The following is a 16,650-nucleotide window of genomic DNA, read 5'->3' on the forward strand; positions in this document are numbered from 1 at the left end:
GTCCCCAGGGCAGGAGGGTCTGGGGACTGGCAGGGTCTGCAGCCCCAGGGACAGAGCAACCATGAGAGCATAAATAACTGCCCTGGCTGCAGCAATAAACTCATATTTCTTACTGATTTCTGTGACTCCCTGTCCTTTGGAGCCGAGCAGCGACTGCCAGGGCACTGGCACTACACTGGCCACTAACAGTTAATTAACACTAATCATTTAAATGGACAAAAACGGGCTAAACTTGCTCAGAGAGGCAAAAGAAAACAGTAGTTAGTCACCACTCCCAGTGTCGCACAAGGCACCTTGCAATCACCGGGCACTGCCACATCTCGGTGCGCTCTTCCCTTGAGAAAGCGGCCAGGAACCGCTATTCTACACTGACCCCATGAATTTCTGCCCCATCAAACTATGGTGAAAGGACTCTGGTCAGACGCGGGGCTGCGTCCACCCTTGGAGTGCCCGCTGTTACTCGGACAATGACTCCGGGCATCGCTGTCTCAAGATCAAGATGAGGTGCCTTTTATATCATGAGGATTCTCATCCTATTTATGGAAAGAAAAAAAAGAAAGGAGCTTGGCAGAGGGGAGATTACACTGCCAATCTTAACGTTATTGTGAGATTTCTTCTGCAGGCAGTGACAAGCAGCTAAAGATGATGAAGGCTCCATTTATAACCTTGGAGGGCTGTACAAGAGACACGGTGCCTCTTGTACCAGGCTTCTGCCCTCCCACTGAAAAGGGAGATTTCCTCTTGAGGGAAACGTTGGCTTGAGGAGTTTTTACCCCGATGAAGAGTAGAGTTCAACTGTATTCTTTTTTTTCCTTCTTTGCTTTGGCCAAAGCCACACTTTTCTTTATTTCTAAGCATTTTTTTTTCCTCGAGCAAAACAAAATGCCCTGTTATCAAGCAGCTACCCTGCTACCCGCAGGCGTGCTGTGTGCGACGGGCAGCTGCACAGCAATCCCTCCCTCCTCGGCAGCGCCAGCTTCTCACTGGGTTTAGTTTTCTATTTTTGCCACACTACCGTTTAGGAATTTTGATAAGCGTTTCATCATACGCCTCTTACACATTTCAGTCCATGGTTGTTTTCATTTCTTCCACCTCTACTCCTTTCAAGAAAAACTGAAGTCAACTCCGAATATATATATACATATATCTCTTCTTGTTTACCAGCGACTGCTCCCATGGGTATGGTGATGGGATGGTTTGTGAAGAGCACATGCCTGCATCACTCAGTCTGCCAGCTGGATGGCACAAATGGCATCACTTAAGAAGGGGAGATTTTTTTTTAATGCTTCAAAACCCAGAAAACAGCCTCTAGGAGCCTAATAATAATTTTGAAGTAGCTTAAAGTTCCCTGACGGGAACCATGTCACCTTCCCTCCCTGCTTCCCAGGGCTGGGGGCTGGCCATAGAGCAGGTGCCTGGTCCCCCAACACTGCGACAACAGGGGGCACCCACCAGGGCCGCCCTGCTCCTCTGCTGGAAAAGCCACTCGGGATGAAAAAAAGCATCTGCTAGCACAGCTGGGGGATCAGATCTGCAGCCTGAGTAACGAGGTATGAAACACACAAATTGAGGAGAGAAGCACGGATCCTTCCCACCACCCGTCTCCCGAGGTCTCCGTGCGGGGACACCCCGTGACAGCAGAGCTGAGACCAGCCCTGGGGCAAGGAGGGACACAGCTGTCCTGGCCAGGGACCTGGCCACAGGGTGATGCAAAGAGCTTCATGCAGGATACTCATCTCCAGATGTTCCTTGAAGCCAATATTGCATTGCTTTCGTGATGAAAAGCTTTTTTAATTTGCTCTGAGACTTTTAAGAAAGGTAAATACATTTCTGATTTTAGATTAAGCAAGCTTTGCCTGCTACTTTGGGGACCAGAGTAACCTACAATAAAGAAATCTGCATTAAGTACTCATCCTCTCTTATTAGCTCTCCGTTACCCACGCCTCCCAAGGCAGCCCGGACCAGGCCGGGGGGAGCGGGACATGGTTCTGCTCTGGCTGGGCTGGACCAGATGAGTATTTCTAATGGCTGATCCATCACCTGCTGATGCCCAGACACAGACGTCACAGGAGACCCCGAGTGACAGCAGAGAAACCTCACCTGCCTGCACACAGTGAGTGAAGAAAACAAAACGAACATCCCAAGTTTATCCTCTATTTGGTTGCACCTTATCACATACAACGACACCATTTGCTCAAGCAGGACCCTCGCACGTTGGCAGGAGTAGCTGGAGCAGGGAACATTTTAAGGTTACCTACAAATGGCTCTCCGTTGGAAGTGGCTATTTGCTCATGGGAAGAGCACAGGCCCATAAGGAGATGGAGCAGGGATTGTATGTCTTGTGGAGGTAGCTCAGTGCTTATTGTGCATGCCAGATAGTGCAGAACTGACAGATGGTTCGACAGATGCTCTGGGATAGAAGTGGCTTAGTAGGTGAACCATAAAAAAAGCATGAAGTACATAGAAAGAATCAACACCGCACCATTCATAATAAAAAATGTCCCTTTTTTCACCCTGCTCAAAATCTCACCAAGCACCACGGTTGATACCTTACTGCCAAGCCCCAGTGCTGCTAACAGTATCTGCAGCATCTTAAAAGCTGCAAACGCCTGAGATCCGCTGTGGGAAATATATTCAGCACTGCCTCATTAGATGACAACTGACTGAGTAGGGAGGTCACTTCTCCCTCCGAGATACAACATCTCATCTTCCTTGACCTCATCAGCTACTGCAAAATCTGCACTGGTCCTAAAATCCCAGGCCAGTTCCCTGAACCCATAGCTGTTGGCATTGGTTGGCCAGGGCAGCAGCACCACCATCCATCCAAGGTTTGGGCCAGGTCATACAGCCCTACGTTCGTTAAGAAAATAGGTGTCACGAGTGCTGAAAGTCAAGCCAGGAGCTTTGAAGGGGCCTGTCGAGCTCCAGGTTTGTTTGATATACATGTACTCATCTATGACAGTTTCTGCAGCCTGCAAGTCTTTCTTCTTGCTATTTTTTATTTAGCTGTGAAGCTAATCTTCTGCCACAGTGTGAATGGTTGTGTTAACTCCGATGGGAAAAGAGAAAGAATGAAGGAATGGGAACTGGCGCCCATTAAATAGGGCACTAACCCCAAAACATACTGATGGAGGTTCCTGGATAACTGAGTTACACAGCCACGTACCAAATACATATATATGCTTATCAGCAATTATAAACATAATTAGAGTGCAGAAACAGTCACAGATCTTGCAAGTTCTGAAATTCATTCCCTGAATTTAACACTCGGAATTTAACGAGGACCTGCCAGGACAGAGGGGCGGGTGGCTGTGGCACCGAGGCCGAGCCCAGCCCTGGCAGAGCATCGTTGCTCTGCGTGCCTGGGGGGACCGCGCTGTGCCCCAGGGAGGACCCCACCATGCCCCGGGGGGTCAGCATCCTCGCATGACCCCTCAGCTGAGCCCACCAGAGACTCATCTTGTGCTGCTCATGCACTTGGGGCAGAGAACCCAAAAGCTTAACAACCGGTCCTTGTTTCTGACCATGCATTGGATCGCACCCCTGGTTTTAGTGCTGGCAGCAGCACACGCTCTCTGGGCAGCCCAGCGGATGTGGACAAGGATGGGGACAAGATGGGACACCCCCCTCTCTAGAGCTGACTACACCAGGGGTAGGGATATACAGGTTTCATTTGACCCAAAGAAGACCTGCCTTAAATGCAAACGCAAATTCACTTTCTCTGAAGGAATCAGGAAAAGGAAATAAAAAACTAAAAAATGTTAAAGCCACCACTGGGACATAAAGGAAACTTCAATTTCCTTCCAAGAGATACAAATTCATTTCAGTGAACTGTAAATATATAGGGCTCCAGGACTTCACGAATTGGGTATTTCATATTTAAGCTGCCCCACCTGAATATTTAATAAAAAATTGTTTTTCATTTCCTACCATCATCAGCCTAAGCCTGTAAGCCAGGATCAGTCACGTTAAAACCTTTAATTCAAGCTTCCACTAACCTTCCATAGGGGTATTATTGTCTGGCCGGTTGGCGAAGACGACGTCCACGTACTCCAGCTGCAGCCTCTGGAGAGAAGCCTTGAGCCCTGGAAACAGCAAAGCAGAGACAAGAACCTGCATGGTCAGAGCGAGGCGGGAGAGCTGACAGGTACAAAATCAGCGCCGCATTAGGACTAAAATAGTGCTTGTTGTGTTTATATGCATATATATATTTTATGTATATACCCACCCAACCATATAGCATATGAGAAGGATCCTGCATAATGTTGTCCTGTATCTGTGCAGCCATATTAAGAAGAAAACACCAGTCTGGCCATGTGCAGAGTCCCCCCCGTCCATGAGAATTTGTTTTATTTAATTACGCTGAGATTTGGATTGGAACAGACACCAGCTACCAAGCACGTCCATGACCAGCCTGTCAAGAGGCAGCTGCTAGAGACCGAATTCAGCACTCCACTTCTGTTCAGAGTTAATTTAATCTAAATTATATCACAGAGCCTTCCCGTGCAAGCCCAGGGCACATCTCCTTGGTCCTGTCCCACCTAATGAAGCCCTGCCCCAGAAATGTGAGGGTGGTGGCACTCGGTTTGATATGCTCTGATGAGCAGATAAAGCACCACAGAGGGCTTTTCCCTCCCAGCAGGGTAAGCAGTCTGTGCCCTCCCTGTGCCAACCTCTGCACAGGGCAGAGAGTTTTGTAGAGCAAGACTAGGCATGGTTTTGCAGCCACAAGTCCAGGACTGCCCAGGCTTCAAGAGCTTCTCTCTGAGGATCTGATGGGAGAGGGCATCAAAAGCCTACAAACATATAGATATATATATATGTGTGCGTGTGTGCATGAGAGAGAGAAGAGGATTTCTAACACTTATTTTCTATGAATCTTCCCAGGAACAAAATGTTTTTATGAATGTTCATGAAGAATGAGCCAAAATAGAGCAGTCTGAAAATGCTCGCTGAATTTTGAGATGAAAAAACATGGCCATTTTTGCCAAATGTATTTATAGAAAATAGCTAACATTGACCTTAACATTATTCGCTATGTGTTCTGTGAAGTTATTTCAACTGCTGCCAGTATTTTTCTATCATTTCATGAAGCAAGAAATGGAAAACGGGCGGGTTTGAACCACCTGCGACATGGCTGCAGCTTCCCCAGGCACCTCTGGGTCTAGTGCCACCAGCAGTCAGGACACCTTCTCATGGGGGGGTTATTCAAATGAAAGTTCAATAAAATGTTGCTAAAAAACTTTCTCCAGCATCACCTTAATATGGAAGTCATATCCTAACGTAGCAGCACTCTGCAAATTCTAAATAATGAAAACTTTCCAGGACAATCCCAGATATAGAAGCTGGTTACTATGAGGCAAAACCAACTGTGCTGGAGTGTGGCGGCTGTATTAGCCCCGGTGTGGTGTGGGTGGTGGTGACATCCCAGGTGAGGGGTGGATAATATAAATATAATAATAATACTTTCCATATAATCTACTTTTTAATGTACACAAAACAAATCCCAGTGGTTGAAAGTTGTGACAAATGGGCCATTGCAGATTCCAGTGGTAAAACGTGCAAATAGCCAAACACGAGTTAAAGCTGCCATTTGGGGTGGAAAAACCTGGTTTTCTGCAGACGGATGTGACTTTCTGATAAGCAAAGACCAGAGCATACCTCCCCCCTATCCTGTGCTGTGAATGGTAACAGACTGGTCCTCTCCTGTGCCATCAAACCACCGACACCATGGCACACTAGTAATGTAGACAAGCCTGAATTTTTCTTTTCTAATTTGTCTTGGCAGCAAACAGTTTAACCAGCCACCACTGTAAACAATTAGGGCTTATCTCGTAGATCAAAAAAAGGAGGCTAATTACACCAGCACACGCAGTGCAATAACAAGAACCGCTTTCCATGGCTGTAGCCATGGTGGCATGTTGCTTTATGGAGGGGGCTACTCCCCCAGGGGCTCAGCCCCGGATTAGCCAGGCTGGCATCGCTCACAGGGAGCGCAGCCCCTGCCCTGGGCTCCCCCAAAGCCCTTGGCAGAGATCATATCATTCCCCAGTAACCCAAAGAGCACATTTTGCACATCCCTCCATGGCAGCAGGCAGAACTGGGTCAAACAGCAACAAGAGGCAGGCAGTGCGAATCCCTCTGCAGAGAGCTGAAGCACAGGTACCAAGCCTGATGCTCCCCCTCTGCCCAAAGTCTTCCCAGCCCCTGAGGAGCCAGACACCTCACTACCTCCCTTCCATGGCTTTACGCAGCTTTTCTCCAAAGGCATGCTATTTTTACTCAGGATTTATGTAAAAAAAAAGACCCAGGCCCCCGTGCTGCTGGCTGCTTTTCTGGATCTGCACAGGCTGGGGGGCTGTCAGCCCCATGGTCCTCCCGGGGGAGGGGGTCTTGGGGTCTGCCCCAGCCCCTGTCAGGAGCCAGCCCAGGCTGGCACCTCTCACTGGGACAAGGTCCTGGCTGATACTGCTCCTTAATATGACAGAAATGTGTCTTTTTATGGGCATTGCTCTATTTGTGTCCTGCATGTAAAATCCTGTGCAATTTATAATTATGCCCATGTTGCATATATATATGCATATTATTATGACCAAGGTGCCTGACCTGACACCCAACAGCCCTCTGAAAAGAGCCAGATTGGGTGAAACATGCTTATCCGTATAGGAAAACGTATGTACTCTCACTCCCTCTCCAACAATAACGTATCCAAGAGAACAAAAAAAGCAATCGGAAGGAAAATGAGGAGCTCGTGTTGGACCCAGCAGAGACCTGGGTGAATAAATCCCTGGGGATGGGCAAGGCAGTGGACGGCATCACTCAGCAGGATGCAGGACTGGATGTAAGGAGCCGGGCAAGGGAACATATGACAAAATTGAGCACCTGAGAAGAAATAACACTGCAAGCAACCCACAGCCCTCCCCAGCCAGGGGGATGGGACCTGGCACCCCTCCAGAGGCTATTTCTGCCAGCTGACATCATGCCCCACATCCTCATCCCTCCCTGCTCTGAGGGAGCCCATGCAGCCACGGCCTCCGGGAAAGAGCTGGGGTGACAGCAGAGCAGCTCCAGACCCCCCAAACCTTCCTATCTCACAGCAGTCGGGATCAAGGGCAACGGTTCAAAGCTGCCGGGAGCAGCGAGGGATGAAACCCCAGCATGGCAAACCCTGATCGCTGCAGAGAAGTGATAAATCTGCAAGCAACGCACACGTGGCTGGCCATGGACAACATGCTTGCTTATTATAGCAAAAAACCCAAAGGTTACGGCTGCATAGAGGTGTAGTGGAGAAGGCTTTGTGTGTGCAACACCTTTGCGCAGACTTTTTGAGAAAAAACAGAAAAATCCTTTGGTTGGGGGTCAAGCAGACCTGAGTCATGGGGGAGAAATCACCCCAGGGGTCCAGCTGGTTGCACCCCACCATGCCCAGGTCAGGGCATTCGGGCACGGTCAGACCCCCGCCCCGTGCAACACGTACCTTCAATGATGTGTTTTCTCGAGAGCCCTCTTTCCGTTTCAGCTCTGCAAAGGGAAAACAGGTACATGGCTGTTAGAGATCTGAGGTGCAAACAACTGGGGAGAGCTGATTTTGTATTCTAGCTTAAACATCCCAAAACTGAAGCTACATTATGCCAGGGCAGGGTCAGACTGGCTCTTAGGAAGGATTTCTTTCCAGAAGGGGTTGTTGGGCGTTGGAATGGGCTGCCCAGGGCAGGGGGGGAGTCCCCATCCCTGGAGGGGTTGAAGAGTCGGGTTGACCCAGCGCTGAGGGATCTGGTGGAGTTGGGAACGGTCAGTGTGAGGTTCATGGTTGGACTGGAGGAGCTTCAAGGGCTTTTCCAACCTGAATGATTCTGTGATTCTGTGACAGAGACACTGTGAACCTCATCTGGACTCCCAGTCTCAAAGACAACAGCATCTGGGATGAGTGGTACCACTGGTTTTAACAATTTAACGTGGTAACAGCCCTGCTACAGCTATTGCCTGACCATAAGGCTCCTGTCCGGTGTTCCCACGCAGAGGGGTAAGGATACTGCCAGGGCAGCAGGGCCATTTCGGAGCAAGGCAGCCTTTGCCCTGTGGGTCCCACCCCTCAGAGCCGCAGTGATGCTTGGGGTGGGAGCACACCCAGCACAGCACCCCAGCCTCTGCGGGGGGCTGCCACCTCTGCCAAGCTCCGACTCCTTCAAAGACTTGGCAAAACGAGGAAAAGAAAACAACAGCAACAACCCCCCCCCCCTCCAAGTTGTCATTAATCTCCACCTGGTTGTACGGCTGTGAAAGGGAAAGCATGTAGCAGCAAACACTGTTATGAGTAACTGTGAGACTTACTTTCCACCCCAGTACAGTTTTGTTGTTATGACCAGACTGGACCTCCTGCAAACAGAACAAAAAAATTACTATTGTTAAAAAAAATTATATTATAAGTAACCAAGCAGGGTGCTGCCCATCGACAAGCGGCAGGACTCTGGCTTCCTGCAGTGGCAGCACTGCCTGGTTTCACAGCCCTGGACTCCAGCAAGTGTTTATACATCACTATAATCCTTTTTACAAGCAGCCACGTCTCCCCCCCAGCTCAGGTCAGCTGCAGGCAGAGAGTGACCATAGGCTGGTGTCCAGAAAACAAAGCTAATTCAAGTGAAGTGACAAAAAAAAAAAAAAAGATACATTTTTAGTTATGGAGTAAGCAACCTCCAGAGCCCTTAACCAAGAACCACAGCGCTGTTCCCTCCCAGTACCCAAGTCCAGTGCTGCTCATTATCATGCAGTATTCCCAGAGTTATTAAAACTCCAGGAGGGATACATTCACTGAATTAACCTATACATTCCCACATGATACTAAATCAAAGATTTATCATCCACAAACTACCTTGCTACATAACTGTACAACACACAATTTCTCCAGCTTTTGCTAGACTTAACTCGTTTTCTTCTACAGTATCCAGAATATTTCTTACTGGATAATCATCCCCCTAACACAGGGAATACTGATTTTGCAGACAGCACTGCTAGAACCCATCCTTTAGTTGAGGGCTGAATATGACACACATGGGAGGTCTTTAAAGATTATGTAAATGCCCTTAAAACTACACAACATATGCTAATGTGCATCATTTAAATTAGGTATCATCTCCTACCAGGCTACCCAAGATGAAGGCCCATCACAGCTTTGCATTCTTAATACACAGTTTTATGTACACAGTTAAGGACGCCGGCGCAGAAACCATCCGTCTCGTTACACCGTGCGTGGCAACGACAACGGATGTGCTCAGAAGTTGTGCTGACCGTGCTGTGCACAGGGACAACGGTCTCATGCAATGGTCGAGGCAGCACCACAGCCTCATGAAACTGCCATGCATTCCCAAAAAACCAGGGGAGCGTTTTTATTTCGTGCTTGAAAGGTCTGGCTGCTCCATGCATGACTGCCTGGAAACTGCAGCCTTCGCCCCCGGGCCAGAATCACCTAACATGCATCGTTTTTTAAAAAAAAGTCAGGATTCTCATCTGCTCAGGGATCCCAGTGATTTGTGGGTGACAGGGATTGTTGTCCAGTGGTACAGTACCTCCAGCCCTTCTTCTTCAGGATGTTCCCCAGGATCACCTCAGCCCTGTGCAAGAGAGAGAGCCCCACGTGAGGGGAGACAGGAGGATGCTCGGCACCAGGTACGCCACCGCAGCTCCCCAAACACCAGCCTCCAGCACCCCTCTCGGCTCTGCAGCTCTCCCCTCCCTTCCCCAGGTGACAGTGACCCAGCACCAGCTGGGACGGGGTGGGCAGACAGCCCTGTCACAGGGGACAGTCCTCTCCATCAGTACAAAGCACCTTGTCCCGTGGGGATAGACCATCACCCCGGTGCCTTACGTCTGCTTGAACCTCCTCTGAGAAGGCAGAGCTGCTTTGTCCCCATGCCAGGGACGTGATGTCCCAGTCCAGCTTTCATACTGAATACAAAGCCATATAAATCAGCCAAAGTCAAATATATCACGGCTGGATATTTTTTCTCCCCCAATTCTGCAGTGACACTAAGAGCATTAGCTCTCCTGCAGCCAGAGCAGCTCCCCGTGCCGGGACTGGCGCCTGGGAGCTGTCACTGGCACAGGCCATTCATCACCATTAAAATGCTCACTGACTTCATTTATTCAAGACATTTTTCTCCCTGTGCTAACAGCAGAGCTATACATTTCAATCTTCAGCTGGGTACAACAAGGTTTTGATTTTTTGGGGTGGTTTTTTTTGTGTGTTTTTTGTTTGGTTGGTTTGGGGGGTTTTTTTGGGTTTTTTGGGTTTTTTTTAAGAGTGCTCCAAATATAAAGGTTTTTCTGTCCCCTCTAGGAGAGAAAGGGGCTTCCCAAGCACCACCAGAGCCAGAGCCCCATCCATCACAAGTGACCATGACACGGGGAGGAGCAGAGCCAGGTGGAGGGAGCCCAGGGAAGCAGAGTGGGACGCTGGGCACTCACTTGCCGGCTGCGTACACCTCGGCCGTGTCGAACAGGTTGACGCCGCTCTCGTAGGCGATGGTCATCAGCTGCTCAGCCACCTCAGGGAAGCAGAAACAGAGAGGTGAGGGGTGGCAGACCTCATCCTGAGCGGCCAGTGGCTTGTCCCGCATGGGGACAAACCCCTGAAGGTGCAGCAAAGGGGCTTCAGCGGGGCTGGGAAGGGTAGTAACAGCCCCTGCCCAGGGGGTGAGACCCTTTCTGGGCACGTCGGGGTTCGTGGGCTGGTTCTAATAGCACCAAAACACGGATTTACATCAACTTCCCTTTGACTCATCCTGGGAGGAATTAATCTCCTCCCACAGGAACTTTCTAATAGGAAAGTGGCCAAGAATTTAATAGGGTTATAGAAGATACTCTGCAAATCTGTGGAGTTTAATACAGAAAGGATATTTCCATGGCAAAAGTTTAATTCTTTTTTGGCTACCTGACAGGCTGTCCTGCAGTTCTCCAGACAGCTTCATGGGGTATTTAAACTGCTGAAGGTCATTTATGTGATCCCCATCAGAGCCCCAGGAGCCCCGCTGCTCCCTGGGGGGGATTCTACTCCCGGAGAGGTGGGTGCCTGGCCAGGGCACCCATGCATGGCCAACATCTTATGGGTGGGTGTCCCTCAAGGACAGGGCAGTGTTTCAGGCCTTTTTTTCAATGCATGAACACTTTGCATTGACTCATTCTAAGTGAGAATTGCAGGAGAGCCAGGGAGCAAATTTATAATTGAAACAAGTCGTCTCGCTTCAGCCTGCGACGTCAAGAAACGGGAGTGAACTCTGTGATCCGCCATCAGCAGAAGAAATACCACCAAAGATCAAGTGAATTAAAAAGCAAAAAGCCTTTGAGTTCATACTCCTGGGCTGTTTTCCTTCTGCCAAAGTTATTTTGGGGTTTTTGTCACGTACCAGAGGGAAGGCGGCCGGGAGGCTGCTCTTCTTTTGATGACTAGCATCTGCAGCGTACCTGAGACGGAGGGAAGCCCACGTGCTGCCCAGCACTCGGAAGGATTATTAACTGAGATTAAGAGCCATCTGGTACAGGCAAGAGTGCGTAGGAAGCCCAGGCTCATTTTCATTTGTTTCATCTTATTATGTAAAAAATAAATCATCAGGCAGCTCCTTGTAAGCTGAGCCCCTGCCTGTATTTATGACTGTTGCCGATTACATACATGTTGCAAAAATAGTTTCCAATTTCTGCTCCAGGAGGGGTGCCACTTCCACTGGTAAGGAGGAAATATTGCTCCAAACAGCACAGAAAAGAAGATCACTTTAAGGGATAGATGGGGGTTTTTATTAAAGTTGATCTCTGGAAATGTCAGATTCATTAAGGTTTTTTTTGTAGCAGAAGCACAAGCTTTGTATTTCTTTGCATAGTAACTCTCTGCCATTTCCTCGTACAGAAACAGGCTCCTCTGGTTTCGGTAGCCATGGTTTCATTTAAAAATATCTCATACTGGTTTTTAATTCATGCATCATACTTACATCAAGCATCACTTACCTCGTCTGAGATCTGACCTCCAAAAGTGACCCATGTCCCTAGAAGGAATAAAATAATCTGTTACTATGAGAGGTTTTTGCTGACAAAAAATTTGCTCTCCCAAAATTCAGTCTCCTTTGGATTAAATGGGTTTAAAATGGGGTTAATGGGTAGGACAGGGACAGGCAGCAGAGCACCCTCTCCGTGGGGGGGACAGCAGGGCCAGGCGTGCAGACCTGGGACTGGCACATGAACCTGCTCAGGGAAGTGCCAGTAAGATCCCGTGCTGCCAAAACACACAGTTTTATTGAAATCCAAAGCTCTTCGCAAAACTGAGTTCATTTTCCAAAGCTTCAATTTGACAAATTGGAAAAAATTGATGATGCTGCTGAAACATGTCATTTGAGGAATGAAACTCTTCCTAAATTTGTGCTTCGCTATTTAGCATCATACAAGTCAAAATCGGGGCGGGGGGGAAGTATTTCTATTGACATGAAGTATTTAAAACCCAAAGTGACTTTTCCCCAGGAACTTTTCCATAAAGCCAGTGTCTGACACCAGCACAGCTGATGAGCAGCGCTTTCGCTCGCTGGCCTAAAAAGTAGCTGCAGTTTAGGCTCAGTTGCAGAATCCATTCTATTACTGGGAAAAACTTGAAGCATTATTCCTTTATGACCACTGCTTAAAAGAAAAAGATTCCTGTGGTGGAAAGAGCATGTGGATTTAACTGGATATTCCTAAGCTATAGGAACATTTCCTATATATATTTTGTGTGTGTATATATATATATTAGGAATACATATTTCCTAAGCCCCTGGAAACAAGAGGCAGCAGAAGCACCAGATCCCATATGGGACACCGAGCAGACAGCACGTACTCACCCTGGCAGACATCATTCCTGCCCTACTTATCTGACCTTTCAAAACACCCCATGGAAAACGATGTTGAGACAAGAGAGGAGCCCACGACGTTACCTGTGCCTTCTGCCAGCTTGTCACAACATCCCTTGGATCTACAGCACAACTTTTCCCCACGGTTTTCAAGACCTACACGCCAGCTGCATATAAAACTACATGTTACTCATTTAATGAATGGGTCAAAGCTCACGTGGCTCACACAAAACTCGCCAGAATTTAAAAATCTGCCTTATATCATCCCTCCAGAAGGAGGGCAGAGGGGCTCAGGCCCTGAGCTGGAAAATTCAGTGTGATTTGGGCAAGACAGAGGAGAGACCGCTCTGCTGGGGAGGAGTCAAGCTCTCTTGCTGCTAGGGGGGGAAAAAAATTAAATGCGCCCTGCCTGCTTGCACTTGCAAAGGGCCTGGTGCAACAGATACATAAATGCTCTCACGCCTTCATTAAAAATATATTGGTTAGCTCATTGCTCACAGTGAGCGTGGAAGATGAACCTTGAGCAGGAGTCAGAAAGCAAAGAGCATGCCTGCCGCTTTGATCAGTCCCTGGTTAGAAACAAAACAAGTAGAGTTGGCTCCATGAGGAGAATCTTGCTCTATTTCCCTCAAAAAAGGTCCATCTGAATTTTTTTTATGCATCAGGTTTCTTTGAGTACAAATAAAGTTATTTTTAAAGATGCTGGACTTGGCAGTGCTGGGTTAACAGTTGGACTTGATGATCTGAAAGGTCTTTTCCAGCCTAAACGATTCTATGATTCTGTGCACGTTTACTGCGTAACTGAAACTCTTCATTTCTGGCAGAATAACCCAAGCTCTGGAAAAGCCAAGTTTTCACAGATGAGAAATGCAGAACACAACCAATGATAGCGAAATAAAAAGAATGAGCAAAGAGCACAGACTTAACTGGTTTTGCATTTACTTCTGCTCTCTGTAAGGGCAATAATCAGGCAATGGCAGCACTCGCTGAGCCCTTGCTACGCCTTCCTGGTTACAGACCTCAGGAAAGGTACTTTCTCTTATCTTCGGAGTAAAATGGTCTGGTCCCACACAATAAAGATAAAAATAGGTTTCAGTTTATCATTAAGCTTCCTTATGCAGATGAAAAAAATCCAAACGAAGCCCGATTTCCATGTTAAAGCTTCAGAAGCGTTATTTTTATAGGAATACATTAAAAAGCATTTCCCCTGAAAAATGGGTTGAGACTGTTTATCCCAAAGTGGTATTTTTTGCTCAAGTATGCATACAGGTCCCCAGCTCAGGTGAGAAGAAAAGGAATTATTTATACACCTTGTGCACTGCACATCCTGTCTCCAATTTACGTGATGTCAACCTTACAACACAAACCGTGCCCCACTGAGCAGCAGAGCGTAACGCAGACGGAAAATGCTCCAGTGCTTGGGTGTCTGGAGAGGAGCCCCAGCACTGGCAACAGCTCATGTAAGAGTAACGAGCACTTCATCTCTTTAAATATAAGTAGTAAATATACACAATACTGGGTACACCTGCTCTGGGTCTGCCTGTCTCCCTGCCACGCTCCCAGACCCCAGCTGGGGGGATGCAAAAGGCCTGGGACCCCTCAACAGCGAGCAGGGTTGGGACCATGTGGGTGGGGAATCCTTGGGGTGCTTTTTTCACCTTGATCATTGCAAAAACCAGCCAGGGAGGGGAGTTTTTGCTCAGCAAGGTGATATCTAAAGCATGAGATGTGGTTGGGAAAGCAAGATGCTCTGTTAGGGTCCCCTCCAGAGCTGGGAAGGCAGTGCATGAATCCCCCTCCCACAACCACCCCCAGGCAGTCGGTGTGGGGGGTGGTGGGCACCCATTAAAGCTGCCGGGGTAGCTTCCAGGGCGCCCGCTGCTCCACTCTGATTAAACAAAAATTCACTCCAGAAAGTGCAAGGCGCACTTGGCATTTCAAACAACGGCTGAGGATGATTCACAACCTCAGCCAACAGGAGTATTTTGGAAGAAAAATATACTAGAGAAAGATGTTTTTTTAAAATCACCACTTTTCCCCTTACAAAGTGTTTCTCTTGTCTATCCCAATCCACTGTTTATAAACGCATCCCCCACACGACTCAGCATGGCAGTGGCAGATAGACCTCCCACTCCTGCCCCTTGCCCAGCACATTGCTCCCTTGCATTGGAAAGCAACCTCCCAGCTGGATGTCCTCGCCTCCAACAGAGGAATTTCTGTATTAAAACTGGATTTGGCTCCATTTCCATCACATCCCAGAGCCTAGCAAGGTGTGACTATTAGTGGGTTATTTGCTGATGCAAAATTCACCACTCAATAATGTCATTGCCAGCAGATGTGTCACCTCTGCAGGAAAAAAGAGAAGGAGTTCCTGTCTGGAAGCCAAAGCTTCGCCTCCTGCCTGTACAATTTTATCCCTGGTTTGCTCCTGGCAAGGATGATGCCACAGGGAGATCTGGCACATGGCTCTGGTCTGGCGCTCGAGCAACCAGCAAACTCTCAGCCCTACACACTGAGTACCCGGGTGCAAATCGGACCCTTCGCCAGGGATCCCGGGCCAGTGGATGTTTGGGGGTGGGTTTGTAAAAGCTTTCCCTCAGAGCAAAGCACCAAGGGGCAACGGCAGCAGCCGACCCCTTTCTGCTCACAAAACAGCTATTTTCGTACCCGATGTGAGCACAGGGTATCCCGCCGGTGGCTGCAGGAACTACTTGTTTAGGAACATTGAATTGGATTTTGGGGGGTTGGGATGGCTGGTTTCATCCTGCTGCTCGTTTCCTCGGAGTCAGGGCTAATCACCTTGTTGGAGTCTGTCTCAACATTTTCTAAAAAATCAACAGGCAGCCTCCACAGGCAGAATTCGCTCCGAATTAACTACAAGAAAAACGTGACCTTATTTTTCCCCCTGCATGGCAATCGCATTTCAAAGCCAGCACCACAGAAAGGGCCTCGCACCAACCCATGCATCTACCCAGGACTGGACTATTAAAATTCCTCAATTAAAGCCTCACCTGGTGTTAGCTTTGCTCAGAGGAGGTGGTGAAAGCCCAGCCTGGGTCTCAGCTCCGGTAGGAGGTTCAGCAACCCGGGAGCAATGCTCAGCCCCCATCACAGCAGCCTTTTGCTCACCAAATACTCTGCTAACACATCTGACCTCGTGTGCTCGCTCAGCGCTGCTCACACTGCAAGCAGCACCCAGCAAATGAATTAATTAGAGAGTGTGAGCTGGGAGAAGCAGGACGTAATTAAAGGGTACGCATTGCCTTAGCACTGCCTGCCTTTGATTTCTGCCCCGCTTCACATTTTTCTCCACTTAATTTTTCATACTACAGGATGAAGCACACTCCCACCTTGCTGAGATTTTGGAAGGCTTTTAAGGAAGATTGCTGAGCCTTCAGAAACTTTAGTAAACCTTAAATTAGATTTTCATGCTATGGACAGTTTAGGGAAACACATTTATCTTTGAGGGAACTAAAAGAGAAGCTATTTAGGAAAGTCATATAAGCTACCCCAAAGGATCTGCAGTGGGAGGGGAGGACATGCTGTGCTGCAGAAGAAATACCTGGACATTCAAGAGAAGGTGGCAAGTGAATTGCAGACTTGCCAGTCCCCCTCTCCCGGCACACAGGGCAAGGGCCGTAGGGCTCACAGCTGCTGGTGCAGGCTGAGGTGCCTGGCCCCAAAGCCATGATGCCCAGTCGCTCTTCCCCAGCCCTGCCCTTGTGCAGAGCAGCCACTTGCTCCCTCCTCAGCCCCCACTTACTCCGTGCAGCTGCACTCACAAAGGCTC

General features: G+C 48.5%; 1 protein-coding gene across 4 annotated transcripts in view; it reads right to left on the reverse strand.

The window, feature by feature from the left end:
• KCNAB1 (potassium voltage-gated channel subfamily A regulatory beta subunit 1) overlaps positions 1 to 16,650 on the reverse strand; it is an 80,948-nt gene that overhangs the window by 7,658 nt on the left and 56,640 nt on the right. For all 4 annotated transcript variants that reach the window (XM_074834389.1, XM_074834388.1, XM_074834390.1 and 1 more), the window contains 6 exons: positions 11,992 to 12,029; positions 10,462 to 10,541; positions 9,564 to 9,608; positions 8,332 to 8,376; positions 7,478 to 7,521; positions 3,999 to 4,085 (listed from right to left, as the gene is read on the reverse strand). In XM_074834389.1, the coding sequence (XP_074690490.1) occupies positions 3,999 to 4,085; positions 7,478 to 7,521; positions 8,332 to 8,376; positions 9,564 to 9,608; positions 10,462 to 10,541; positions 11,992 to 12,029 (339 nt within the window). The remainder of the gene's footprint in view (positions 1 to 3,998; positions 4,086 to 7,477; positions 7,522 to 8,331; positions 8,377 to 9,563; positions 9,609 to 10,461; positions 10,542 to 11,991; positions 12,030 to 16,650) is intronic.

Source organism: Strix aluco, chromosome 9, assembly GCF_031877795.1.
Source record: "Strix aluco isolate bStrAlu1 chromosome 9, bStrAlu1.hap1, whole genome shotgun sequence".
Classification (NCBI taxonomy): domain Eukaryota; kingdom Metazoa; phylum Chordata; class Aves; order Strigiformes; family Strigidae; genus Strix; species Strix aluco.